This window comes from Acipenser ruthenus, chromosome 33 (assembly GCF_902713425.1).
Source record: "Acipenser ruthenus chromosome 33, fAciRut3.2 maternal haplotype, whole genome shotgun sequence".
In the NCBI taxonomy this organism is placed as follows: Eukaryota; Metazoa; Chordata; class Actinopteri; order Acipenseriformes; family Acipenseridae; genus Acipenser; species Acipenser ruthenus.
In genome coordinates this window covers 1,373,026-1,400,776 of record NC_081221.1, presented here as the reverse complement: position 1 = coordinate 1,400,776, position 27,751 = coordinate 1,373,026, and the positions used below count along the sequence as shown (strand labels likewise).

Below are 27,751 nucleotides of genomic sequence, written 5' to 3'. Positions count from 1 at the left end.
TACACGCTGTTAGCCTCCAGCAAGCAGCTCCTGTCATCTCAGCGTAGGATGGCGTTTGAATGCGATTGCTGCTTCACGGGAGCCTGCGCACTGCTCCGCTAGTGCACAGAGAGAAGACCATTTTTAACATTGAAACCAAACTCCGTCTGCCTGCCTATTTCTTTACCGTCTTGTTTTTGTGTGTGTTTGTTTTTCTTTTTTTTTTTTTGGGTCTGCAGTGAGTCGCCGACCACGAAAGCAAGCGAACAATGCGCCTGCGGGCGCGTGTAATAAGGGACTGGAACGATCCCTGCTCGTGCTCGTTCCAGTTCTAGAAGAACTGAGATCCGTCTGGAAATACCGTATGGAAACAGCATGAGGGAGATGGTGGGTGGCTGTTGCGTTTGTTCTGATGAGAGAGGATGGGCAGAGAACCCGTTAGTGTACTGTGACGGACACGGCTGCAACGTCGCTGTGCACCAAGGTAAAAAAAAGCCTTACTGTTTTAGGGGTATACAAGGGGGTGGCCGGGAGAGAATTATCAGCAGTTATGAATAAAAGCCGTTTTGCTGGTCAAGGCGCTGGGTAAGGGGGCTGTACTTAACATCCAGATTTAAGAGCAATTTATACTGTTGTTGTGCTGTCAGCATAATAGAAATATTCGTATTATTTTTGCACTGTTGTCATTTTTTTGGTGCTTTGCACTGTACAGACAGCAAAGACGAAAACGTATTATTGTATTTTCCTTTGGTGAGCTCTATCGGGTGGCGATTAAATAATAATAATAATAATAATAATAATAATAATAATAATAATAAATACCCCAGCCTCCCCGTGAAAATGTTGTTATTCTCCATCCATTGTCAACAACACGACTTGTGTGTGTTTTTACTGTTTCTGTTTTAAAGCGGGGTGTTTCAATTAGCAGGGCATTCAGACTGAAACTCGGCAAACTGTTCGGCATTTTATCTTTAGGTAATTCTCTACATAGGCTACTTCGTCGGTGTTTTTTTTTTGTTTTACAGAATGCTGCTGAGGTGAGACAATATACATTCCCTTTATGTGGCGTTCATGTAGTTTGTGTCGGCTAACACTTTTTAAATTAACCCCGTAGCGTGTAATTAGCTTTAATTAATGACGACTGGCCAGTGAGTGAGTGAGTTTGTTTGTTTGTTTGTTTGGTTTTTTTTTTTGTTTTTTTTTTTGTTTTTTTTTTGTATTTCTATTGAATCGATTCTGTGTTTGATTACGCCGTCCGGTGGGGAAAGGGAAACGATTAGTTTACTTCTTAAATTAATGTTACCCGGAAAACACCAGTTTACCGACATTGGTTTTGCTTAGTACAAGTTTACTGTGTGTGCGCGCATGCGTAATGACGTCTCCACTGTTTAAATAACACACACCGTATTTTGTGTGTGTGTGTCAGTGTGTGTGTGTGTCGGTGTGTGTCAAGTCACCTCGGGTTAGTGATGCATGTGAATATAATAGTACAGTACAGTTCAAAGTCAGTACCGTAAAAGCGCACAAGCAACCTGAATAGGATAAATACACTGGCGCTTTACAATCTACCTGTAGAAATACAGCGGTTCAATGACTGACTGACTGACGTCATTTCATTTAATAAGCTTGTTTTAGTATTTGTTTTAATAGTTCTTGATAAACAGTTCCCCACTTGTTAGCAATAGTGTACACTAAGTCATGTTTTGGGGATTTATTGGCTGCTAATAATCTATATGTACATCATCTAATAAGAAAAACAAGGACAACTATATTACTGGTACTTAGTATTGTAGAATATTCTATTTTGTATTTATTTATGTTTTTTTTAAAGTCATTGATTTTAAAACAAAACAGCTCATTCTCATGTCAAACTTGGTTTTGGTGCACGACTTTGCTTATGTTTTCTGTAAGTGCTTGCTCGGTGGGTTGTTTTCACAGTCCAGGGCCTCAGTGAGTTAACATCGCTGTGCAGTAAGCACTTGTTGGGGTTTGTGGTTTGTTTTTGTGTGGGGGGGTGGGAGCAGGGGTTTCAGGCTCCTAATAGGAGAAGCCGCACAGAGCTGGCGCTGGTTGGCACTGTGAGGAGAGAGCTCCGATGGGTATATCTGGGGCTGCAGATATTGTTGTTTTTCAAATCCAATTCCTTTTTTAAAATCAATAAATAAAATTCCAGTTCCTTCAAACTTCAAAAGGAATTGGATATTTTTAGAGCCAGCATAATAATTGTTTTGATGTTTTGAAGCCAGTTTAATTGATTGATTAAACAGTGACTTCAATGCAAGTTATTTGTTGCCCCAGTTTTGAGAAGCTCGTTTTAACAGAATGCTGCTCATTATGATTTTGATCAGTGAACGTGGCAAAAGTCGAAAGATACCGCACAAAAATACTGCAGTCAACTTTTATAAGGGGATCACACAGTTTTAATAAAAATGGAAAAAACAGGAGCCTCCCGGGACAGCTGTTGACCGCGCTGGTGTCTCATTTCCCTCCACAGCCTGCTATGGGATTGTCCAAGTCCCCACCGGACCTTGGTTCTGCAGGAAATGTGAATCCCAAGAGAGAGCTGCCAGGGTGGTGAGTAATACTGCAAGAGCTTTCCATAGCGACGCACCAGGCTTAATGCATCCAGTGTACTAGCATGTTTGTACCAGGAATGTTTACCTCTTTTCCACTGTCGAGCTGAGCGAGAACAAAACCGTGAAACTCTGGCCTCGCAACGCATCTGAATCTGGCTGGGAGCCGAGCAGAGCCAGGGGCAGAGTTAATGATTTTCGTCATTACACTTGAGGCAGACGAACGACGAGTCGGAGGAGAAGCCAGTACATTTCGCTTGTATTCAGTAATATATGAAAAACACAGGCATAGCCTCTGGATCCGCCATTCTCAACTCAAAGCACGGCGGCTCTTAATACCACATCATCTACGTGCGACTCGGCGTGTTCATTGCGTGTCACGTCAGCTGCATGGTTTGGGCCCGGTTGTACAGTGGAAAAGAGGTCATTGGGTTTTGAATACCAAAATGACAAACATGCATACATTATTATTACTCATAATTTGAGCCTTAGGTGCATGTACTTGATAAAGTCTACTATTTTAAAGCCTGGACAAAAAAAAAAAAATGCTCCGACTAGATATGCTTATACTTGTTCCATTTTAAAATCTGCTTCCTCCCACAAGCAGCGTGCGACTTCAGTTGTAGCAGTATCTCCAACTGTGCTCACAACAAAGTAGGGAGGGTTACGGGTGTTGCTGTAAAGGCAGGAGGTGAAGACTGCAGGCTAAGAAAGTTACAGAAAGGATGTTGATAACATCTAGGCGTTTCTTTAAATGCATAACTTTGTTCATGCATGACATATCTCAAAAAAGTACAATAATTGCTCGCTTCCTTGTACCAGGCATTTGCAGTCTGCCCTGTACATCACCCTAATTTATCATTGTTTTGATCTTTTTGTTTTTTCATTTTTAGAGATGTGAGCTGTGCCCTCACAAAGATGGCGCTCTGAAGAGGACAGATAATGGAGGTAACTGTCAGTGTAGCACAGCATTAGAGAACAGTGGGACCGCAGATGGAAGGCTTCCCTGTCCCAGCATCCCTCCCCATTAGCCCAGACAGAGGGCTGCCATAGATGTGTCCCTTCCCTATAGAAGACAGAGCCTTATTCCCATCGCTGTTAGTCGGATTTTATGCAAGGAATTGATCATGCAGGATATGATTTGGGCACAGCGATGGCTTCATACCCTTAGCATACAGGGTCTGTCATTGAGTACAGGCAGTTCACTGTTCTCAGTGTATTGACCCCTTCTCTTCTGTATTCCTCTGCAGGATGGGCCCATGTGGTTTGTGCCCTTTACATCCCCGAGGTCCAGTTTGCCAATGTGCTGACCATGGAGCCCATAGTCCTCCAGTACGTCCCCCATGATCGCTATAACAAGGTACCTGTCACACTATCTGAAAAGGTGGCCATAAAAAAACGTAATATTCTGCAAATTCGTATGTACTGTTCATCAGGCAAGCATTTAAATCATTAGAAACATTTGTGGTATAATAAATCTAGGGTTACAATTTTGGAATGTGACAATGCTGATTTTTAACAAATATTCTATTAATGGTGATTTAAAAAAATATATATATTATTATTATTTAAATAAGCCATTAGAAAACTGTGGGAAAACCGTACTTTGAAATTCTTTTGAAGGCTCTTTCTCAATCTTCACCAGCTGTGTTTTACTGTGCTTCAGAGCTCGTTCTCTGAGTCCCGTGACCCGGTATTGTTGTTGTTTTCTAGACATGTTACATCTGTGAGGACCACGGTCGAGAGAGCAGGGCTGCGTCGGGGGCCTGTATGACATGTAACCGCCAGGGCTGTCGACAAGCCTTCCACGTCACGTGGTTAGTGGCATTGACTCTTATTCCATTCAAATTTGTGTGTCCAACCCAAAAGGTACTCGGCAGAGTGGGAAAATAATGGGAGAAAAATGTCTTAAAGCATTTTCTAAAGCCCGTCATTTCTGCCTGCCCATCGAACATGACTTGAGTTGCCCTGACTACAACAGAACCTGTCATATCCGATTTAATTGGTTCCAGCGGTCTATCGGGGATGTAAAAATATCCCATCTCAGAGGGGGGCGCTATACTACGTTGTAGTTGCTGTCTTGACATCGGGTCATTATAAATGAACGATGTCAGGTACATCAGTCCGTCCCACTAAGAGCTGAATTTACTGGTTTGGACCCCATAATAAAATGTGCATTGATCAGTTTTCCTTCAGTAGTGTTCAGTTGGTAGCGACACGTGTGAATGGCACATGCCAGAGGTCCATGGGTTAATAGAGGGGATCGGATCTTGCAGGATGGGGTAGGACAGGTTGTACTTTACAGCTATGGCCAAAAGTGTTGCATCTCCCTATAAAATTAATGAATTGTGCTTTATAAAGTCAAATGAAACCTGTTGAAATAATGTTACTTTAACATATTGAATTGATCTCAGACTGCCGTGTGTCCCACCTGCTCGCCTGCGCTCTATGGGTGACAAGGCCTTCTGTTGTTATGCCCCCAAATTATGGAACTCAATTCCACTAGAGATCAGGGACTTGGCGTTTTTATGATTTGTTTTATTTCCTTGTGCTTTATGTATAATCTTTTTATTTCATTTCTGTACAATGAATTGTGAAGCGCTCTGAGATGATTGCTTTTAAGGGCGCTATACAAAATAAAGTATTATTATTATTATTGTTATTGTTATTATTATTATTGAATTGCATACTGCTTTGTAGTTTAACAATGAAACTGGGAAGAATCTGTCTGGTTCTGTGCCTGTGCCATGAATAGTGCAGCATGTCTCACCCCTGGGTTCTGTTTCAGCGCGCAGATGGCTGGCTTGCTCTGCGAGGAGGAGGGCCTAGATGCCGACAACGTCAAATACTGTGGATACTGCAAATACCACTATAGTAAAATGGTAAGGACAATCAGTTCCTTTTGAAATAAGCGAAGAATTACAGGGATGGCAATAAGACTCCTATTGCACAGCAGTTTCACCCATTCCAGGTTTTACTACAAGCTTGATTAGCCACAGTGTGTAGGTAACAAACTCAGGTGTGTCATAGTAAACTCCTGGTAAAGCCTGGCCAAACTGCAATGCAATGGGAGTCTTATTAGCAGTAAGACTCCAGGAGTAGGTGCAGAAGATTTGTACAGAATAATGATGTTTTGGGCTCCCTGTGTTTTCCCTGCAGAAGAAGCCCCGCCCATCTGGGGGGGGCAGTGGCCCCAGCGGGGGTTCTTTCTGCCACACGAGGAGGAGCTGCTCCACCTCCCCAACCCACGAAAAGCACAGCTCCCACCAGGACAAGCCCAGAAAGGTAGGGCATCGTGACCATGGGAGTAGGAGGCTATAGAGGCCAGAATTATCATTCGCACCAAAATGCAGTCTGCTACAGTTTGTCGAAGGGCAGTAAAACTGAATCCAAATGTACTCCAAATTGTCTTTGGCACCTCTCCCAGCAGGCTAGACTGGTTTGCATGGGTTTACTTCTCCATTTCTGCGTGATTGCATGCGTCTATTTACTGTGTAATAAATAGTAAAAGTGCAGCCTTGCTTGTCTAGTGTGTGATTCAGGATTCAGCTGGTTTGTAGTAATTCTGCATGCATGTAAGCATATTGTAATGGATGGTTATGTAACAAAAAGCTGTTCCTGTTTTACATTGTGCTGTTTATGGCTTTGTGACTTTTTTGCTTGATAAGTGGTTTTGATGGTGTCATAATTTATAATTTGCGGCAGGCATTTACTGCCTCTTTGGCTAGGTCTCGCTTGCAGAAGTGATGTCAAGTGCTGGTAAAATTAAAAGTTAAATTACTAACTAGCCTGCCGGGAGGGACTGGGCGTTGTTTGCTTCCCAGTACAGATGGCTTCACGTTCATTCCCAGATTAGTTTGTTTGTACTGGAGAAGGGTGTTCCTGGCTTGCAGGAGCAGATGCCTGTGCATACAGGTTTTACTGAATAAGCAGGGTATGCAGGAGACACAGGAAGAATCGCAGCCTCCTCCTCATTGTATTCTCGCTATTTGAACTGTCGCAGTAATCCACACCTGTGTAGGGCTTGTGTTTTCAATTGTCCTCCCTGTTCTTTCTTCTAGGAGATCCAGTTAGTCACACTGTTGAAGGGTAATCTGTCACCCCCCCACCCCCTCGCATGAGATAAAACAGGGAGCAAACTCCACCCCACCCCCTCCCCCCCCTAGTATCAGGTCTGTTAGATGGATTGGATCAGGAGAGGTTTACTAAAAGCAGGCCTGGGGCGTATAGTTATTGACAGCGTTATGTGCATGCTGTTAATCTGTTAATTCCACGATTTCTGTTTAATCGCTGTTAAAAACATGGCTACAATAAAAATAAAAGAAAGGCAGAGGAATTTCTAAAATAGGGTTGTGGGGGAAAGGAAAGCTGTCAAAACTTGTGTTGAATACTGATGTTGATAAGTGTGCAGGAGAGAGGGTGTGTGTGTGTGTGTAGATAGCTGGGCTTGTTTTCATAGTGCTTATGGGATCAAAAGTCCCCACAAGATAGAAAAACAGGACCTGAAATGTTTAAACAGACATGTCAAACATACAAATGTAGCAGCATTTCCTTTAGCTGGTATAACTTTTATTTTCGTATTAATATGTTGATCCCACCTCCCCAGACCCCTCTAGACTTTAACAGAAGAGATCTCCTCCAGTGTATGGGAGTCGGTGCTAAGTCCACATAAACACTATAAACAAACTTGTCTGTCTGTCTGTAGCTGCTTGCCAGGCTCTTGCATCAAGTATTGCTCTGAGATCTATGCTCAGGACCCCCTCCCGCAAAGGAAACGTCCTGGCAGCTGCTGGGGATTGGGCAGTAAAGCTGTCTCACTATGTGCCCAATTACAATATAATAGGGTTGACCTGCAAGTGCTTGGTCTGAACATAAGGTTACAATCCAATTACAAGGCTTCATCAAGCGCAAAGCCTGTGGCTCTTCTCTACTTCAAAGGCCCCCTCACAGACACACAGACTCCTTACACCTTTGATTAAACTTTTAATGACTTACCGCCTGAACATCTCCTATCGTATTGCATATTGAAACTTTATGAAGCAGTTTACCACATATCCACAGGTGTTCTGGTTTATTGGTTATATTACATTTACAGTAACAAGAATTGAATGTGCTTGTCGGGGTTTTATAATCCTAAAGGAGGGAGGGAGGGAGGGGGAGGAGGGGGGGTAGTCAATTTACATTTTTATGGTGATTTTATAAATTTTTATGTTCCCTTTTCAAGTCAACCAAGCCACTTCCTTTCTGGGTTTTTACAGCCACTTCTCATGTCTCTGTGACATCACTCCTCCCCCTGAGTTTGGGAGGGTTTGTTAGCATGGGGGTGTGAAGCTCATTTTTAGAGCGTGTGATTGTTAAAGGGAAAAGCACAGTAAAAACATATTGGGACCTGGTTTAAAAGTCTTTTGGGTGAATCCAGTAGCTGGGCTAGCTGTCTGGGAGATGGGCTAGCTCTTCAGTGTCAACAGCCCAAGGTAAGTCACCCCATCTTCAGGCTCTGGTGGAGTCTTTCTGCAAGTCTTTTGATTGTTAAGGCCCCTCGCTGTGCTAATTAAATCTCGTTTCTCTGTGTGTGTGTGGTTGCTTTAGTCCTTGATGCTCTCTGTGAAGACTGAGAGGCCAGAGCAGGGACCTCTGCCTTGCAAGGGAGAAACTCTTATTTTTAAGCCTAAGACCCACAGTGCTTGTGATTTAATTAGCATCTAGGCAAGGTTTTTTTGCAGAATGGGCTCTTACTGAATGCGTTTATTCCGTGTGGACGAATCTGTATGTCTGTGGTGTGTGTTGCTGTTTGTACAAAGTCAAGGCTGGTGGGTTTGTAAGAACTGAAGATAGTGGAGCATTTATGGGACCCTGATGGCAAAAAAAAACTTAATGCTTGTTTTTTTTTAAAGGATATTCTTTGTCATTTTAGAAGCAAAATATATATTTTTTTGCATTGTATTTCGACAAGCTGAAAGTATTAATCATATGGTGTTATATCGCCTACGGGCATGAATTTGTTTAAAGACATTTTTAAAACAGTTTGTGTGGACTCCATGGAGTTCGAGAAGTTGCCCTGCTATGATTTTGGGGGAAAAAAAACCATATATGCCCTATAAAATTAAATGCATACATAGATAGGAAATGTAACATGGTACAACTGCGCGTGCAGTCACTGAAGGGGATATAAATGCGTTCTTGTAAGTCAGTTTTGCTTTTTGAAATTCGACTTGGGATACATTCACAATCTTACACTGCAAACCGTGAGACTGCTGAGGAACACAAGTCTTCCTGTCTCCATTCTCAGGGGTTCCCTGACAGGAATGCATTGTTTTACTCTGTTTATTTGACTGCTTTGCTTCCTGTACCCCTTGAACCCCTCCTAGCAGAGCCAACTAAGCAAGAATCACAAGTTACGTAACTGAAGCCAGACTGATGCTTGGGTTTCTTAGGGTCTGTCTGTAACTTTAAAATGATCCTCACTGAACGCTTGTCCTCTACAGAGCCACAAAGACAAGGCCCGGCAGAAAGAGAAGCACAAGAAACTCCCAGAGGGTCAGCCCGCCCTGGTACCCTCCATCTCCAGCAGCACCGACAAGGTAAAGTCGGGCATGGCTGCTGACTTTAGGCTGGGGATGATCTGCTGCTGTTAAAAATTGAGAAAAGGAAAATTGTTACAAAGCAACTAAATGACTTCCTAATTTGTTCATGCTTTGCTCTTTTTACTTTTGCGTTATTTTCACTTTACAAATGGAGTGTAGGTCAGACCCCTGGTTATTCCACTTTGAACTGCTCCCTCTTACCACAGCGTGAATGAGTCTGTAGGTTTATTAGCAGGAGGTGTTCATGCAATGATAAGGTGTGAGGGTTAGGTGCAAGCGATCAGGCAAAAAGGCAGGAAACCAGACAGCCGTTGAAATAGTAATGCTACTAAGCACTTTTAGTGGGGCCGGGGAGTGGGGGCTCTTTTCTGAGCAAGGCTTCGGAAAAGGAGAGCTGTGAGCAAGCAGACAATGCCATTGTGGATCTCCAGCCTGCAATGACAAAGCCTGCTTGCCTGCCTGCCTCCATCCATCCCCACCACTGCCTCTCCGCGGTCTCCCGGGGAAACCGCAAGAGCCCCCCCCCCCCCCCCCCCCCCCACGGTGACTTCTTGTTTCCAAGGTTACAGGTTTTTATTGGTCAGACCACGGCCTCATGAAATTTGTTATTGGGTTTTTCCAGCTGCTTTTCTTTCTTTCTTTTTTTCTTTCTTTCTTTCTTTCTTTCTGTCTTTTTGTTAATTCTGTGGCACACAGACAAGCCATTGCAGTGGTCCCAGCTACTGCAGGTTAACAAGAGCACAGGTAGTTTTTAATCTGCCAATGACCTTTCTAATTATTATTATTATTATTATTATTATTATTATTATTATTATTATTATAATTTGTAGCCGTTCTTTATTGAAACTCATGAATAAGATGCATGCCATTGTATTCTGGTTGAAATGCCTCATAGTTGCAGGTACATTGTGTTTGCCTTCTTACTAGTCCTGGGTAGCCCTGATACTGGGAATAAAGTCAGTTTGGGTAGTTGGGTCTGTACATGCATGCACTGGTTTTACATCGGGGCTAAGCTGGGTAGGTATTTCATGTTAGATTTTGAAATGTCAATTTGTCAGTTTTTCGTTAAGTATATGGAAAACTACACAGCGGTACATAATTCAATATGTCAACGTAACATTATTCAGTAGGTTTAATTCGACTTTACGAAGCATGAGTTCATTCTAGAGGGTGATGCAACACTTTTGTCCAGACAGTTATATGGAACCTTCTCAACTCAGAGTGCCCAGAGTTAGCGAAACTTACACGTCCCCACATGTTTCTACAACTGGTAAATAACGTACCTGTCATTTTTTATTTTCATTGTTATCATCCTGACAGCTTTTTACACTTATAACTTTAAAGTCTGTTTCAAAGCTCTTTTCAAAATGGCCACTGTAGTGCACTGGGTTGTGAGATCTGTCCTCTAAATCACTGGAGAGTGATTTTTAAAAAAAAATACAACAAGTGCTCTGGCTTTTCTGTTCCGTACCACATCATGGCTCATTATTGCTGTGTTACCTGTTTGACAATGTGGGCAATAATCCTTACACTATCAGTGCACTAGAGCGGACATTTTGAAAAGAGCTTTGAAACAGACTTTAAAATTTATAAGTGTAAAAAGCTGTCAGGATTTTAACAACAAAAAGAGAAATGACAGGTACGTTATTTAAACAGTTGGAGCAACCCCCTCCCCCTTTTTCAAACACCCAACAAATTTCTTGGCTCATCATAAATCAAAGTTGCCTCACTCTGCTTAGGAACTGGGCCTGATAGAATTGAGTCTGTGCAGCTGTGCACATCTGGATCGTGTTTCGGACACAGCTGTCGGGACCCCCTGTGGCACTGAGAGACCCCTGGGCGTTCTCGCTTTCAACTAAAACAAAAAACCATCAGATAAGAGCTAGTGCTTTATTTTGAGTGACGTAAATAGGTATGCAATTAGTAGGCAACGAACCATTTGCCAACGTTTTTAGTTACATGTTAATAAACAGTCATTAGACGTGCCATGCTTGTGTGTGTCTAGCATTAGACTGCTGTTTGAGCTCCTATTTCATATGTATGCAGAGTAATGTTTTTTGAGACTTGGTAGTTTCCTGCTCCAGTCAAAAAAAGACATCCAGGGACTAGTATGTAGTGTTACTGATAGTATTCTGTAAGCTATCCACACGACCTAAATAATGTGCATTTAAACCACATGATTGCATTCGCAATCACGTTTTCAAATTGCGATGATTGCGTGAATAGGGTATTGGTAGGGTTACATAGCAGTCTTTGTATGTCTGGAGCAGGAAACTATTAAGCCTTAAAGGTACTCTGCATACATATGAAATAGGAGCTCAAACAGCAGTCTAATGCTAGACAAACACATGCATGGCATATCTATTGACTGTGTTTATTAACATGTAACTGAACTTCAGCAAACGGATAATTGCGTATTCATTAAATACTTATCTGTGACGCACAAAATAAAGCGTTGCCAGATAAGGCAGAATCTCGCCCTCAAAATTCGGATGAAAAAGAAAACCTCTGACCTTTCCCAATTGTTTCCAGGTCGCCTCCAGCCACCATGGGAGCCCCAAGGAGTGTGTGGAGGTCAGCAGGTCAGAGGTCAAGGGGAAGAAGACCCTGAGTCATGCTATTGGGCACCGCAGCAGGAAACTGGGCAGTGGGAGGAGCTCCACCAGTCCGTTCCAACAAGGTACCGCACTGGGAACCAGTGTCACCAGTGAGGGGGGAACCAGCAGAGCCGTTAGGAATGTACAGCCAAAAAACATTCCCTTATCTAAACCGTTTCCAGCCCACTATTAATTAAAGTGGGACTTTGTTATTCGTGTTTCTGCAGATGCTTCCAGATAGTTTTGTGAGCAGAAGAGGCAGACAATATTAACAGGAGAACCAGAGATTCCAATTGGTGTGGCTGCACTGGAAAGGAGACCGAATAAATATTCTTGAACGGCAAAATAGTCGGCAATAAGCAAAGACTTAATTCTGGATGGATAAAACTGCCCTGAAGGTTCTGCAAAGATTTGATTCCTGTTGTTGATTTCTCTCTTCCAGGCACCTCTGTACTGCAGGACTACTTGCCCTTCTCCTCCAAACTAGAACATCACGGGGAAGAGGTAGAGGAGGAGGAAGAGGAGGAGGAGGAGGAGGACGACAGGGAGAAAGAAGAGAAAAAGTACCTGAAACCCCCAACCTTGCCCCCGCAGCCCGCTCTCCCTCCCCCTTCCCCTACTCCGCCCCCCGAGTCGCCCCAGGACTCCCCGCTCTACGAGTCCCACCCGAGCGGCAACAGCTTCGAACCCAAGGTCACCATCTCCACCTTCGGCTCCATCATGCGCTTCACCACCTCATCGGGCCCCACGCGGCCCCGCGACGCCCCCCAAGGGGAGTGTAAGAGGCAGCCCCCCGAGGAGGGCCCCCGGGAGCCCGCTGTGAAGGAGAAGAAGCACCGGGGCAATAAAAGGAGCAAGCACGGCCCCGGCCGGCCCCGGGGCAGCAAGAACAAGGACAGCGGCTACCATGGCCCCCCTCTCTCCACCACCTCGGCCCTGGGACCCCCTCCCCTCCCCAGGGCGGCTCTGTCCAGCAGCAGTTACCCCAGCTCCTCCCGCGCCTACAGCCTCAGCACTGACTCCCCACTGCTGGGGTCTGGTAAGTGAGCGCTACTAGATTTTTGCACAGCATGCTTAAATCAGATCACCGCGTAGTCTTCTTTGTTCAAGACTGAATAGATTCAATTCTTTTAGCCTGTCTGCATACGACATGCCTTTTAAACCCAGGATAATTCTGGTTGCTCTTCTTTGCACTCTTTCTAGAGCAGCAATATCCTTTTTGTAACGAGGTGACCAGAGCTGAACACAATATTCTAGGTGAGGTCTTACTACCAGTTTAACCTTTTTTTAAAACAAATCAATGATTGAGCTCATGATGAAACGTTGTTATACATTGAGGCGGTATAACGAGTTAGAAATTGCTTGGTCTAGGCTCAGCGCTTCCCTTTGCCCCCGTGCAGTGTCTCAGTGCCTCAGTTAGGGAAGGTGGGGGTGGGAGTGTGCTTGTGTCTGCATCTGAAAGACTTGTCTTATCTGATGCTTTGATTTGATCTTCGCTGCTGTCGCTGCACAGCTACAAAGCACCTCTTGGATGGTTTTTAGCAGATTTAGATTCTGCTCCAGGTGGTGGTGGGGTGGGGGCTATCCCATCATACCTACTCAGCATTGTGCTGAATTGTGTTAAAACTTAGCAGTACTGCAGTGTGTTCTTGTGGTCTAAAGGCTGCTGTTTCTCAAGAATTTGTTTCTTTCTCTTTCTCTCCTCCCTCCCTCGCCTCCAGCCCTGCGGTTGCAGCTCTAGGGTGTTCCCTTGCACGGCTCTCTAGTCAGGGTTGATGTTTTTCACAGGCTGCTGCTTGAAGTAGGTCAGATTCAGAACAGGGTGCAGGAACAGGAAGTGGCTGTGGCTCGCTGAGCCTTAACCCTTTCCTGCCCGGAGCCCGGAGAGTGGAGCACGAGGTTCAGCTGGTTGCCAAGTGCTTAGTGAGCCACTGATTTCATTTTGTTCACCCTGTACACGGACTGTCACTGATCCACTGGTTCTGGAGGATATCTTAACACTGTGCTGTTCACTTTAAAATGAGTATCTTTAAATGGCCTGAAATGCAAGTTCCTAGAATTTTTCATTATTAAAAAATGAAACGTATAAACTAAACATGAACTTGGATCTGGTACAAAAACCATAGCGTTGGAAATTAAATGTAATGTCTTACCTGCAACAGTGTTGTAGAATTTCAAACAAAACAAGCGTTTAAAAGCTTAGACCTCCAAACCTTTTAGCAGAGAATGAATTATTATTTTTTTTTTTTAATTATACGCTGTTGCGGACATGCGAATGCTGTTGCTGGACTCGGTCACGGAAGCAAAGCCCTTTGTTTACTCTTAGTAAGAAGTGAAACTAATGGAAAGTGTCGAGTGTCTGAAAACAAAGGCAGGCTGGCCGGTGCGTGTGTGTGTGTGTATGAGAGAGCTGGGCTTGGAGGCACGTGACACAGAAATACACACAGGTTACCGTGACGACCGTGGCCTGGCACCAGAGGGGGTGGACTTTAATATGCTAATGAGACCCAGAGTTGCCAACATGCGGACTTGAACACTAGCCCTGAACCTGTCCTGGGTTTCAAAACTACTAGATTTGAAAAGACTTGTGTGTGATGACTGAGTTCAGATTCACCAGGGGGCTTACACCTGATCTTTTCAATAATACACTTGAAGACCCTGTACAGCAGGGTGTCTCAGACGGAGCTCTGTCACTTAACTAAACCCCTAAGTGAACTAATAATTAGCTTTAATTAGACCTTTTAAATTGTTTTTTCCACTCTTAAACAGTTGCAGATTTCAAGTTACTTGTAAAATGTTACAGCTAGCTTGAAATCTGCAACTGTTTAAGAGCTGAAAACAAGTAAAAAGGTCTAAGCAAATTATCAGTTCAATGAAGGGTCTAGTTCAGTAATTGAAAACTCAGCTGGAATAAAAACCAGCAGACACGGGGTCCCCAGAACCAAGTTTGAGACACCCTGCTGTACAAGGATGGCAATAGCACTCCCATTGCATAGCAGTTTGATCCTTTCCTGTTTTTCCTATGAGTTTAACATGACACACCAGGGGCCTGCTGTGCAACAGGAGTCTTGCTGCAGTCCGTGAGATTAAAGTAGCCAGTAAGGTTTCTTATCAGTTAGTTACCGCCCACTTCCAGACACCTTCCGTTACCAGGGGAATCGAGACCAGCCAATGAGCAGGAAGCCCAGTCCATTGTGACGTGGTCACTCTCTCCAGCCGGCCCTGTTGAGAGGGACGGCAGCTGTTGAAGGACATTTCACAACCACAGTGTTAAGAGGTTTAAAAAAGGATTTCTCTGTTTTATTTTTCTCAAAATACTTTTGTTTCGCGTTGTTAATCTTTTAGCTTGGGCATCCATTTCCGATGCCTCTAGTGTCTGAACTGCATCGTCTGTTTAGTGGAAGGGATATCAGATGCTGGAAGCTGTCCAGAGTAATTACTTTGAATTGTCGTTGCTCGGTTTTGGATATACAACTGTGTCAGTGAGAGCTGGGGGTCACTGGGTTAATGGACTGTGTGTGTCTGTTCTGCCTCAACTGCAGATGCATTCTGTGTGTGGGACTTCACGAGTGGATGTTGGATAGCAGTAGCCTTTAACACGGTCGTTCTGTTTACTTACCTATAGCCAGGACTTGTTCGACAGCGTTTGAATTCAGTTTTCTTCTGCTAAACGTACAACAAAATCCCATTTTCCTGTCCCTTTGCCAGTACTGTAGTTCAGCACTTAACCATGTAGTTTTTACATGTTTAACTGAGCTCTCCACTGTAGCTGGCTTTCTGGTTTGCTTTATTAACGCAGTAGGGTTGTGTGAGCACAGGGGTTCGTTTGCATGGGGTGGTGAAGGGATAGGGTTAACATATGACTCCATGGACACTTGGGCAGTTTGGGACAGTTCATCTTGCACCGCAGTGCATTCTGGTAAGTGTAGTCCTGCGCTTGTTACCCGAGACAGGCCAAATGTTGCATAGGGTTAGGAGCTGAAAAAACTGTCCCAAACTGTCCTGGTGTACGTGGAGTCTTATGGTAAGACCCCCAATCCCATACAAATACGTATTTGCAATATACTTATATATTTAAAATGTGTGTTTTATTTATTACGAATAGATGTTATAATTATAATTGCTGTAATCTGATATATTTTTATTAGATGTATTCATAGTAAATTCAGTAGGTGTTATTGCATGCCAAATATAAATAACACTAAAGATGCTCTTGTCTGTGGAGCTCAGCTGAATATTCTTCTAAGATGTATCTGCTCTTTAATGTCCCCCCCCCAGGTATCTACACAAGTAACAAGGACCCCATCTCCCTGGGTGGGGGGGGTTTGGGGGCGGTTTGCAGCACCCCCCTGTCCTCCAGCCTCCTGGGCAACCAGGGGGCTCCGTCGCTGCCCCAGCTCAGCCGCTCCTCCCTGCCGGGCACCATCCCCACCCCCACCCCCGCCATGGTCTCTGCCACACAGGTAAGAGGGCACTGCCCCTCCACCAGGGCGGCGCCACTAGCTAGCTCACACTTGCCTATCTATAGGAAAGCGCTCATCCAGTACTGATGGAACTTGGTACGGGCATTCCTTAGCACGTATTCTTGACGGAATTGGGTTCATAGTTTTGCACAGGGATGTACTCCTATTGCATAGCAGTTTGATCCATTCCTGGTTTCACTATGAGTTTAATAAGACACCTGAGCTTGTTACCTGTACACACTGTGGCTAATCAAGCTTGTAGTAGAACCTGGAATGGGTGAAACTGCTATGCAATAGGAGTCTTATTTCCATCCCTGAATTAACTCTTGTTGGGCTAATTAAATGCATTTCAGTCAGCTGATTTTCTTCTGGGCTATTGAATCCCTGAGAAGGCAACAGATATCTCTCTGCTGATCTGTCCTTATATATAATAAACAGATTTATCAATAGATACCATTGATGGCCAGTGTTAAAGTGGCGATCTGATCAGCTGAGGTTGCTTCAGCAATGGTAGTGCGCCATCTCCTGGTCATTTTAGGCATAACTTACAATCCAGAACCGCACTTTCGAAGATCATCTTCTAATTGGTTTTTAAGACATTAAATAAATAACGTACTCCACTCTCTAACTCGCTTCTCTCTCCCCCCCCCCCCCCCAAAAAAAGGAAGGAGTTTAAATTTTGCTGTTTGGTTTTGTCCTCCTCTCTCACAGGTGTTCTCTTTACCCGGCTCCTCCTACAGCCTCACTTCCGCCCGCATCTTTGGAAGTCCATTAGCCTCTGGTCTGTCCATCAACCCGCTCATCAGCCAAAGCAGCCTGCCAGGTAGACCAACCTACTAAATTAAGTTTTGCCTTATAAAAATACATGACACTCCAGACCAATAAACTTTTCTAATATAGATAGATACTAAGTTAAGCAGGAATAAATAAACAGTTCAGCTAATTAACGTGAAATAATTTCAATTACAAACTACTGGATTGCAGTGAGTACCAACCATACACAGGACATACCCGTTTGATTTAAAAAAAATATATATATATATTGATAATTACAAAGGCACTGACTTGAATACAATGTGCAAAATTTGTATTTGTTTTTCAGTACAGGGCTGTGAAACTATCTGATTAGCTATCCCTATCCCTGTGTCCGTGGCACTAACCCCTCTCTCTGTGTCTTGCAGAGCCTGATTTGGAGGACTGCCGCTTCCCTTGTAGAGACAGCTCCCCGCGGGACAGCTTCTCACCGTAATTATACTGCAGGACGGGCGATGGGGCGATGGGGGGTGGAAGGGGCGGTCTACTCTTTTGAAAAGCCAGTTTAAATTATACAGTATTTTCATTACTGATTTTGAATGCATGTTTGATAGGATGAAAAATCGCATTTATTGCGTCCGCAACAGGATTGCAATAACGCATCGCTGAGAAGTCTTGTGAATCATTTTTAATGATTTACTTTACATAAAATATCTGTGTGCAGGGATATATTGCAGACTGTACCAAGCAGGTCAAGAAATAAAAAAAAAATCCCAGCTTTTCAGATTTTTAAAAATGTAATCTAGAGATGGAAAGAATCCTGTTGCATAGCAGTTTCATCCATTCCTGGTTTTGCTATGAGTTTAATAGAACACACCTAAAGCTGTGGCTAATCAAGGTTGTAGTGAAACCTGGAATGGGTGAAAGTGCTTTCCAGGCATGCATGGATGTTTGTAATACATTTGCTTGTTTGTGGGTGCAGGTCTCCCATGAGCAGCCTGCCCCTCCTGTTTGATCAACGGGAAGATGCGGGGTGTCGGGGGAATGTACCCCCCGCCAGCTCCCAAATCGAGCAGCTGCTCCACAAGCACAGCAGCGGCCAGACGGGGGTCAACAGTGAGTATTTCGTGGCCGTGGATTCGTTTGACCATCAGGTGGAGCAGAAATTTTCAGATTGGCTATCCTGAAAATAATCAGTTTTTAGGTTTTTTTTTTTCCTTAAACTTCACCAAATAACTATTATATGATGGATCCCTAAAGAGAATTTCTCATACCAAAAAAGTTTAAAATAAATGGTTTGGGTATAACACATTAAAGGGAATTGCACGATTTCTCTACTCCAAAGGTGGAAATAAGACTCCCATTGCATAGCAGGTTGATCCATTCCTGGTTTTACTACAAGTTTAATAAGACACACTTTAAGCCTGTTGCCTATACACACTGTGGCTAATCAAGCTTGCAGTAAAACCTGGAATGGGTGAAACTGCTATGCAACAGGAGCCTGAATTCCATCCCTGGTGTCTGTGTAATCTCAATTCACTCTCTCCTTGCAGTTGTGGAGATGCTCAAGTCCCTGCACTCCTTGCAGCAGGAGAACCAGCGGCTGCAAGACCAGATTGTCAACCTGACTGCGAAGAAGGAGAGTCTGCAGGTCCTGAATGTGCAGCTGGCTGTGCCCTTCCCTCCCGTGCCCTCCAGCCTGCGCCCCCTGCCCTCCTCCCAGCTGCACTTCCTGCACGGGCACAGTGGTAAGAGCACAAGCTCTTGCGTTGCTTTTGAAGAGCGGCAGGAGTGTGAAGCACTGGAGACCGCACCAGTCCGCAGTGAGAGGGACGGTTCTCTCGCTCTTAATTCCGAAGCGAGGCTGTTAACGGCTGTTCTTTCAGACGACGTTTTAAGTGGGGGGCCGCGAATGTGTTTTCTTTTTGTATATTTTTTAAAAATTAAAATCGGTGTACATTTTTGTTACAAAATCTATATTCTGAGCCGAGTGGTTTATTGATATCCTACCAGCATTAAGCACGTTTTCACCCAGTTATTATTTATTATTATTATTATTATTATTTATTTCTTAGCAGACACAGTTGTTGTTGTTATTGCTGTTATTATTATTATTATTATTATTATTATTATTATTATTATTATTTAATTGCGCTGGGGAGGTCAAATCACTGCTGATCTTCAGAGCCAGCATTGCATGATAATATAAATAGAAGTTTATGTAAAATAATGTTAATCAGAATTAATACAGATTCAAAGATAGAAGTAAAAATGATGTCACAATATATAGAACACCATTACATCATGCAAGAATAAATCATGGATTTGAATATAAACAATAACAAGTCGTCATGCCGTCAAAAACCTATAAATACCTCCAATGTTTTGATTCAAACACAGGTTCCCTTGAGAAAGATATGTACAACATATCGAAACGCTGGGCAGCTGGCTCTTTGAGCTCAAATATATAATAATTCCCATTTATTCAGGATTGAAAGGGTTAAGCTGCCTGGTACTGTAGATGCATCGTAATTATATTAATTATATCTTGATTTGTGTTTTGTTTTTTTGTTTTTTTCTTTACTAACTCATGCATCCTTAATGCTTTATTGAAACAGTCACGGTTCAGCACCTTATCTGTCTTGTGTTTCTGATAGCCTGCAGCCCGGACCCCTTCAACATCAGTAAAAGCCCCCCCACCAAGACAAACTTCCTGATGGAGAACTCCCTGTCTGGCTCCTCTGAGGTGAATAACACAAGACTGTAGTTTAAATCACTCTCCACTTCCTGGTGTTATTGTTTGCCTTTGGTTTAATATATTCTCCCACCCAAAGTATGGCCACCGCCTGAGGAAGTCTTGCTGACTGAAAAGTTAATGGGCCATAAACATAAAGCATCTGCCGTCTACCGCTAGGTTTGCAGCCGTTCTTTGTAAAATTAAAAACTGGTAGGGTTAAACAGAACTAGCAAGAAACCGCGAAGTGTCGGGGATCTAAAATGAGTTATTTATTGGTTTGTTTTTAGCATGGTGGAACAAAGAGATATATGATTTATATGCATAGCTCACACACCCTAGTCTCTGTGTGAATGCAGCCTGTTCTTTAGAATGCATTCAGATCTATTCGTAGACTAGAAACCTGTTTGTTCAGCATTTTTTTTTATTTTTGCAATTCCTGTCCTCTCTGTTTTAATAGTGGGGGTGTGTTTTTTTTTTAACCTCCCCTTTTGCAGGAGATGCATTCCGGCTGCCCCAGTCGCAGTAGCTCCTCCCTCTCATTCCAGAGCACCCCGCCCCCTCAGCAGAGCCCCGCCTCCCTGTCGCAGCCATTGCTCAACGGCATGGGGAGGGTGATGAGTGGGGCTCTGGGGGGAGGGGCTCAGTCAGCTAACCCCGCCCTGTCCATGGTGGGGGGGCTGATGGGGAACCTGAGCGGCAGTCCGCAGATGTCCATGAACGGGATTATGGGAAATCTGAACGGGGTCATCCAGACGTCAGCCACCGTGCCACAGACCCACAGCCTGGCACAGCAGGGCATGCAGCTAGCCAACAGCCTTAACAGGTCAGGGGACTGGGGTACAGTGCGGGGTAACTGTGTACAGTAAAATCTCTTATCCAGAATGATTGGGACCAGTTTGAATAATGGAATTGTAACTGCAAAATTAATACAACTTTTGCTGGGGATGTTTTTCCTCATCACGCTACAGTGGACCCTACTGGCCAGGTTCCTAGAGAGCTCAGAGCGGACACCTGCAGGGCTGGCTTTTGTCCTCCAGAGGCTTGTAGCTCGCTGACATCCACTCTCGAGTTCCTGGGTGTTCCTGGGTGTAGTCGTGGGATCAGAAGACGCCCGCTGAACATTCAGATCTCCTGAGCAGCTGTGTGGGGGAATTGCCGTGCTCAGGAGAAAAAAATAATTGGGCATTCTAAATTGGGGAGAAAATCCAGGATAAAATAATTGGGCATTTGCGTTCCCATATAAAGTTTTAGAAGTGTTTTTTTTGTTCTCCATCCCTTATATGAGGTTACCATGCATGAAAGGGTTAATGTGCCACTTGCGTTATCACATGCTGCGGGGCTCTGACGGGGTGTGCGGTGTGTTTCCGTGAAGGGGGCGGGGCTCTGATTGGGTGCGGTGTGTCTCAGTGAAGGGGGCGGGGCTCTGATTGGGTGCGGTGTGTCTCAGTGAAGGGGGCGGGGCTCTGATTGGGTGCGGTGTGTTTCCGTGAAGGGGGCGGGGCTCTGATTGGGTGCGGTGTGTTTCCGTGAAGGGGGCGGGGCTCTGATTGGGTGCGGTGTGTTTCCGTGAAGGGGGCGGGGCTCTGATTGGGTGCGGTGTGTCTCAGTGAAGGGGGCGGGGCTCTGATTGGGTGCGGTGTGTTTCCGTGAAGGGGGCGGGGCTCTGATTGGGTGCGGTGTGTTTCCGTGAAGGGGGCGGGGCTCTGATTGGGTGCGGTGTGTTTCCGTGAAGGGGGCGGGGCTCTGATTGGGTGCGGTGTGTCTCAGTGAAGGGGACGGGGCTCTGATTGGGTGCGGTGTGTCTCAGTGAAGGGGGGGTTCTGATTGGGTGCGGTGCTTCTCAGTGAAGGGGTCTCTGATTGTGAGTGCTATGTGTGTTGCAGTGTCCAGGGGGCCAGCCTTCTCACAGACCAGCAGAGACAGTTCCTCCTCCAGCAGCAGCAGCAGCAGCAGCAGCAGCAGCAGCAGCAGCTACACCAGCTCCTCGCCTCCCAGAACTTCACTCCGGTAAACCCTTCCACTCTAAACTGTGCCGTCAAAGCACCGAGAGGAATAGGCTTCGAGGACACCAAGTAAACCCAGGTGGTGGAAATAAGACTCCTATTGCACAGCAGCTTCACCCATTCCAGGTTTCATAATACATACTTGAATAGCCGCAGTGTATAGGTAACAAGCTCAGGTGCGTCTTATTAAAGGCATAGTACAACTGGGAATGAATCAAACAGCTCTGTAATGGGAGTCTTGTTTCCATCCCCCAAAACAAAGTATTTTTATTTGAAATGTCAAATAACTGATGAACAGTAAACAGTGTCACCTCTTCAGTGTCTTACTGGTCTTGGTTTGAAAGCGCAAACACAATGTGTTTCATTACAATAATACTTTTAAATTCTTGTATACCACATGTCCAGAGCCGTACTGCACACCTTTACATAGCTGTTGTTGTTGTGGCAAAAGGTGGGCCAGCCTGATATTACAGGGAAGGCAGTGAGACGCCCATTGTGGGCTTGATCAGTCCCATGTACAGGCAACAAGCTCAGGTTTGTCAAACCTGGAATGGGTCAAACTGCTATGCATGCGGCATGGAATAAGACTCCCATTGCATAGCAGTATAATCCATTCCAGATTTTAATGTAATTATTATAATTATTAGATACTAATTGCAGCTATGGCCAAAAGTTTTGCATCACCGAATAGAATGAACTCATTTTGCTTCATAAAGACGAATGAAACCTGCTGAATAATGTTACATTCACATATTGAATTACATAACGCTCTGTAGCGACATTTCAGAATCTAACATGAAATACTGTACTACTGTTGTGGCTTCCGGTAGACTTTTGCGAAATCATTTTGTAGTTTCTTTGATTTACCTATTTTTGTTGGTATAGTTTTTTCTAGGTGATGCAAAACTTTTGGCCATAGCTCAAGACACGTTGTTTAGGTTACAAGCTGTGTATAAATATCCCCACAGTAAAGCATGGAATGGATTGAACTGCTACACAATGGAAGTCTTGTTGCCCTCCCTGTATTAGGTGATCAATGAGTGTATAGAGCTCCATGTGAGTGGAGTGCAGTGTGCTGATGCGTTCTCTCCTCTCTCCTCTCTCTCCAGGAGCAGCAGGTAGTTGTGTTTCAGATGCTGCAGCAGCAGCGCCAACGGGAGCTCCACAGACTGCACCTCCCCCTCAGCACTGCCGTGATGACATCATCCCCAGCCCCGCCCCCCCTTCTGGCAGGGAACTCCCCGCTCGGCGGCAGGCTAGTGACATCATCACCCAACAGCCTGCTGACCCCGGCGACGGCCTCACCCCTGCACAGCGGCCAGGGAAACCCCTTCCTGGGCCTGCACCAAGATGGGAGCCTGCAGAAAAGTGGGGTGAGAAAGCGCTGGAAATGACCGGGCTTCCTTTCTGTTTTTAAAAACAGTAGGAATTCGTATTGGAATTGAAAAAAAATGTGAATTGAAAACCAGGAATTTACCCCACCCTTGGTCAGCCCCCTCCCCACCCCCCCAAATGCACAGCAGTGCTGGCCAACGTTGCTTTCAGTGAAAATTTGTTCACCTGTCCCATCTCCTGAGAATGCAGAATTTCAAAAGAAGTTCAAACACTTTACGCTAGAGCACACTGACCTGACATGTCACCAACTACATCTACAGCTTAGATTAGGCATGGCCAACCTGTTAGATAAACACCAAACCCTATGTGGATCTGTTTGTTCGACACTCAAGGATTTAGACTGGGCAGAGCCTGGGGCTTGCATGCATTAAGAGGCATGACTCCCAAGGGCATGGAGTAATCCATGATAACTGAGCCTGACACCCGAGTCTCTCAGGCTGCACAGCAGCAAGAAGACAGACCAGTCTGAAGTTACACCCAGCTGTAACTTTGTATAACTCCCTTTTGTTCAGGAACAATGGGGAGGAAATTGCAATGCTTTCCTCTGTGTACCCCGCCACCAGAACAAAGTGTATTACACTCAGACGGACATCAATTAGTGGCTTTCTCATACCCTGCTGGGTTTCGGGTAACCAAAAAGTCTGAAAGGAGACCTTGTGCTGGTGCAGTGCTCTACCGTATCACAAACCAGCTTGAAGAAGCCCTGTAGGCACAGGTTACTGAAATGAAGCTTAATCGCCAGGACCTTTTTAAAGTATTTTTGACAGGTTAATCTTCACGTCAATGTGAAGGATATTTCAGTTGAGCTTGTATAGTACTGACAATGGGCTTTTCTATGCGGGCGTCTCTCTGGTGTCGATGGCAACAAGAGCAGCACATTTGTTGCCTGTTGCCTTGCAAACCTGTAGTTCCTTCTTAATTTAAATAAAGGTGTACATTAGCAGATTTATTTAGTTAGTAGGTCTACATATTTAATATGCCAAATATATCAGTACTCATTGTCCTAAACAATGTTTTCAATACTTTTAATTCTAGGCTTTCGAGAGCAAGGATTTTATTTTTTTTCACTTTGTTTAATGTTAAAATGAAAGGTGTTATGATTGGGGGTTAACGTAGGAATCACATGAGGAGAAGCTGGCAATATTAAGGAGGCAGTGCGGTCCAGTGGTTAAAGTCCAGGGCTTGTAAGCAGAAGGTCACCGGTTCAAATCCCACCTCCTACCACTGACTGACTCACTGTGTGTGACCCTGAGCAAGTCACTTCACCTCCTTGTGCTCCGTCCTGCGGATGAGATGTTAAATCAATGTCCTATTGTAAGTGACTCTGCTTATAACGCACAGTTCACAGCCTGCCTCTGTAAAGCGCTTTGTGATGATGGTCCACTATGAAAGGCGCTAATATGAAAATAAAGTTGTTGTTATTATTATTATTATTATTATTATTATTATTATCTTCTGTTGTCCCCCTGTTGCCGTCAACAAAAGTCGCCCCTGTGACCAGGCATTAAGAGTACAATCTCTCCTGCTGGTTTGAGTTTAGTCCAGCAAGCTGGATTGAGATGCTGTATCTCTCTTTCACAGGGATGGATGTCTGACCCACAGGTACACAGTTTAGTGCAGGGGTGACCAAAGCTGACTCCTCCACTCCTGGTCTTCGTTCCAACCCTGTTCTAAATTGTTTAACTGAACCAATTATACCTCCATCCAGACCCTGAAGTTGTTCATCATCTGTTAAACCTGGAGTGGAATAGCCCTCCAGGATCGGGATTGATTGGACACCCCTGGTTTAGGTGGAACTGAAACCCTGTTTTGGGTGCAACCGCAGACCGGATTTTAATTTATTTTTGTCTTTCAGGAGAAGGGCTGACATGGACGTCAAGAGGTCATAGGCCAGGGGTGAAAGTTTACAGGCTGGAGCGCCACGTGAAGATCAGTAGCCCTGAAAAAGGCTTTAAAAGAGACTAAACAAGTGTGTGTGTGTGTGTGTGTGTGTGTGTGTGACATGAACAGTCTTTGGGATGCTGTCACCAGTATGTCCAGTTGTGCTGGGACTGCTCTCAAACCAGCGGGATTAAATACTGTAGGCTGTGGTGCATCCCCAAAGAGGTTAAGATGGGAGTTTGTGATGACATGAAGGTCTGATGTTAGTAATATAGACAGATAATAAAAAGTAAGGACTTCAAAATGCTCTGTATGAATTCACTAGGGCTGCCGCTTTGGGTTCAATATTATTTTTCTGGAATTATCTGGAATGCAGGGCCTCATTCACAAAGCTTTTTGGAGTTTTTATTTTTTTTATTTTTTATTATTTAACAAAGTTGAGGACAGCCACGAATGTAAACACAAAGTTAGATAACCTGCATCTAGAGTGTGCATCTTCAAAAATGAAAGTATAACATTTGTGCACTTAGTAGCTTGTGTTAAAGACATTTTAACCACTATTGGACAAACTACTGTAGATACAAACACCTGTATCAAATTCCCCCACAGCTGAGGACATTAATAACGTTTCGCAATCTTAAAACATTCTTTGAAATACCTCCTTAGCTTTGTGAATAGGATCCCAACTGTCTGGCCACATTTTTACATGTCATCAATTGCAAGGCAGCTAGGTTGCGATCCAGCATCTTCTCTAGAGCATTCAATGCTTGTGGGCCTTTAATTCCTCTTGAATTGGCATTTGATTTAGCGTGCCGCCATTCATTTATGAAGTATGTTGGATTTGCATTTCAGTTACTGAGGGCTGTTGCTCTTCTGTATTTTGACCACCAATGCTTCCTAGCACAAATCGAGTCCATTTTCTTTACTGCCTTTGCCACACACGCACATACTCAACACAATTGCAAATAACCTGCAATATCAAAGGGAAGAGAAGGGTCAATGTTGTATTGATGCAGATCTGCCTGCCTTGAAACAGATGGCAAATACAGCAACCAAGTGTGATACTAATTAAACCTGACTGCATTTGCTAACTAGAATTACCATCATCCATTCATTCATGAATTCTCAGCTTGTTTGTGTTAACCCTTTACCTCCTGGAGGGTAACAGGATCATATCGGATCTGTCCAATTTATTTGTCATGTTTGTGTTTTATTTATTTGATTTTTTTTTTTTTTATTGGAGCACTTAAGAAGTCGTGTGCGCACTGATGCTGGAAAGTTGCTGCATCAGTTTAAATTGGTACAGTGTGTAGATCAGTGGCTTTTTGATTGGATTGGTTCAGTAAAAAGTTAAAAGGCGCCTTTTCGTCTTGAATTTCCATTGTGACTCTTGAAGGTCAGTTTTAATGGATCTCCTCTCTCTCTTTGTTTTTTATTTTTTTTCTCCTAGTGTCACCGTTTAGGATAGGGATTCACAAATCTGGACAAATCTTGCCCCCCCCCCCCCCCATATTCGGGAATATTGGTTCCCCTTCCGAATATTTGTACCACCTTATTTTTTAGTAACAGTCATCTTTCTTTGCATATCAGTCTCACCTACAATAATACATGAGAACAGCCTGCAAACATAGCTCCCATTCACTCGCATCATTTACAAACAAATAGGAAAAATAACAAACACGCAAGTATTGAAGAACAAATGTTCACTGGTGGGAATAAATATTGGTTCCCCTAGGGGTACAAATATTCACTGAAGATTTGTTTCCGGGTGTACAAATATTCAGATATTCAAGAACAGATTCTTCAGGCACTGCAGTATGCTGGAGATTGACATCAGTACCATAGTATTTTTAGGAACTGTTTATATGTACAACAGCAGAAGGTTAATAGAACTAATGCATCAGAGGTTAATGAAAAGGGCTTGGAACCAGAAGGTCTCCGCTTCAAATCCCGGCTCTGACTCACTGTGTGACCCTGAGCAAGTCACTTCACCTCCTTGTGCTCCGTCTTTCGGGTGAGATGTTGTTGTAAGTGTCTCTGCAGCTGATGCATAGTTCACACACCCTAGTCTCTGTAAGTCGCCTTGGATAAAGGCATCTGCTAAATAAACTAATAATAATAATAATCACAGAGATCTATCAAGCTGACTTTGCATAGTGGAGTGGTACTGTTTGAAGAAATGAACATCGCATTGAAGGAATGAATTGACTTTGTTACGATGCACTTGGGCACTTTGCCTGTTTTAATGGAAGTGGTTTGTTAATGCTGATAATGATATTTAAATGGTCTTATTTATTTTGGTTTTTTTTTTTACATTTTTGTATGTTTTATTGCTGTTATTAAGCGAACATAGCTAATAATATATGTCGTCCTACTGTTAAAACAACTTTGTAATAACAAATGCTTTTAAATTGAGTTTCTTTAGGTACAACTAAGCTGTTGTGTATATTGTATAGGATGCTAACCTATTAAAGATTATTTTATAAATATCAGTTGCTCAGTATACCAAGTTTAGACTATGCATAATGTAACTTTGTTGTGTACTTTAGCAGCTTGGAGAATTAAAGTCCACAATCACTCCTGTTCAAAACAGCCTGTAGCTCTTGCTATTATATGATTTATTGTTTAAAACAAATTATCTTCTCCAAATTTGCTGAGAAAAAAAAAAAAAACATCTGTAAAGTATTTTAATATTTTTATGAAAGAAAAAAAACTGTCCAGATGATACTTAGTATCGTAACGTCTTTTATTGTCAATAAATGTATTTTGCAGAATTTTTACATTTA

General features: G+C 43.7%; 1 protein-coding gene across 1 annotated transcript; it reads left to right on the top strand.

Annotated features, from left to right (window-relative positions):
* On the top strand, positions 1-27,751 carry LOC117433264 (protein AF-17-like). The gene is made up of 20 exons (XM_034055379.3): positions 1-463; positions 2,474-2,553; positions 3,446-3,500; positions 3,803-3,912; positions 4,266-4,369; positions 5,341-5,434; positions 5,712-5,837; positions 9,038-9,133; positions 11,669-11,816; positions 12,176-12,772; positions 16,012-16,196; positions 16,908-17,019; positions 17,378-17,441; positions 17,932-18,065; positions 18,503-18,697; positions 19,607-19,695; positions 20,181-20,509; positions 21,570-21,693; positions 22,799-23,062; positions 24,940-27,751. The coding sequence occupies exons 1-20, from the start codon at positions 355-357 to the stop codon at positions 24,949-24,951; spliced, it is 3,027 nt and encodes a 1,008-aa protein (XP_033911270.3). The 5' UTR covers positions 1-354; the 3' UTR covers positions 24,952-27,751.

Excerpts from the sequence above, each read along its gene's own strand:
- LOC117433264 (XM_034055379.3), top strand. The coding sequence starts at position 355 with ATGAGGGAGATGGTGGGTGGCTGTTGCGTTTGTTCTGATGAGAGAGGA. Across the intron at positions 16,197-16,907 it reads CCATGGTCTCTGCCACACAG|GTGTTCTCTTTACCCGGCTC; the intron begins GTAAGAGGGCAC and ends CCTCTCTCACAG. Across the intron at positions 20,510-21,569 it reads CTAGCCAACAGCCTTAACAG|TGTCCAGGGGGCCAGCCTTC; the intron begins GTCAGGGGACTG and ends TGTGTGTTGCAG.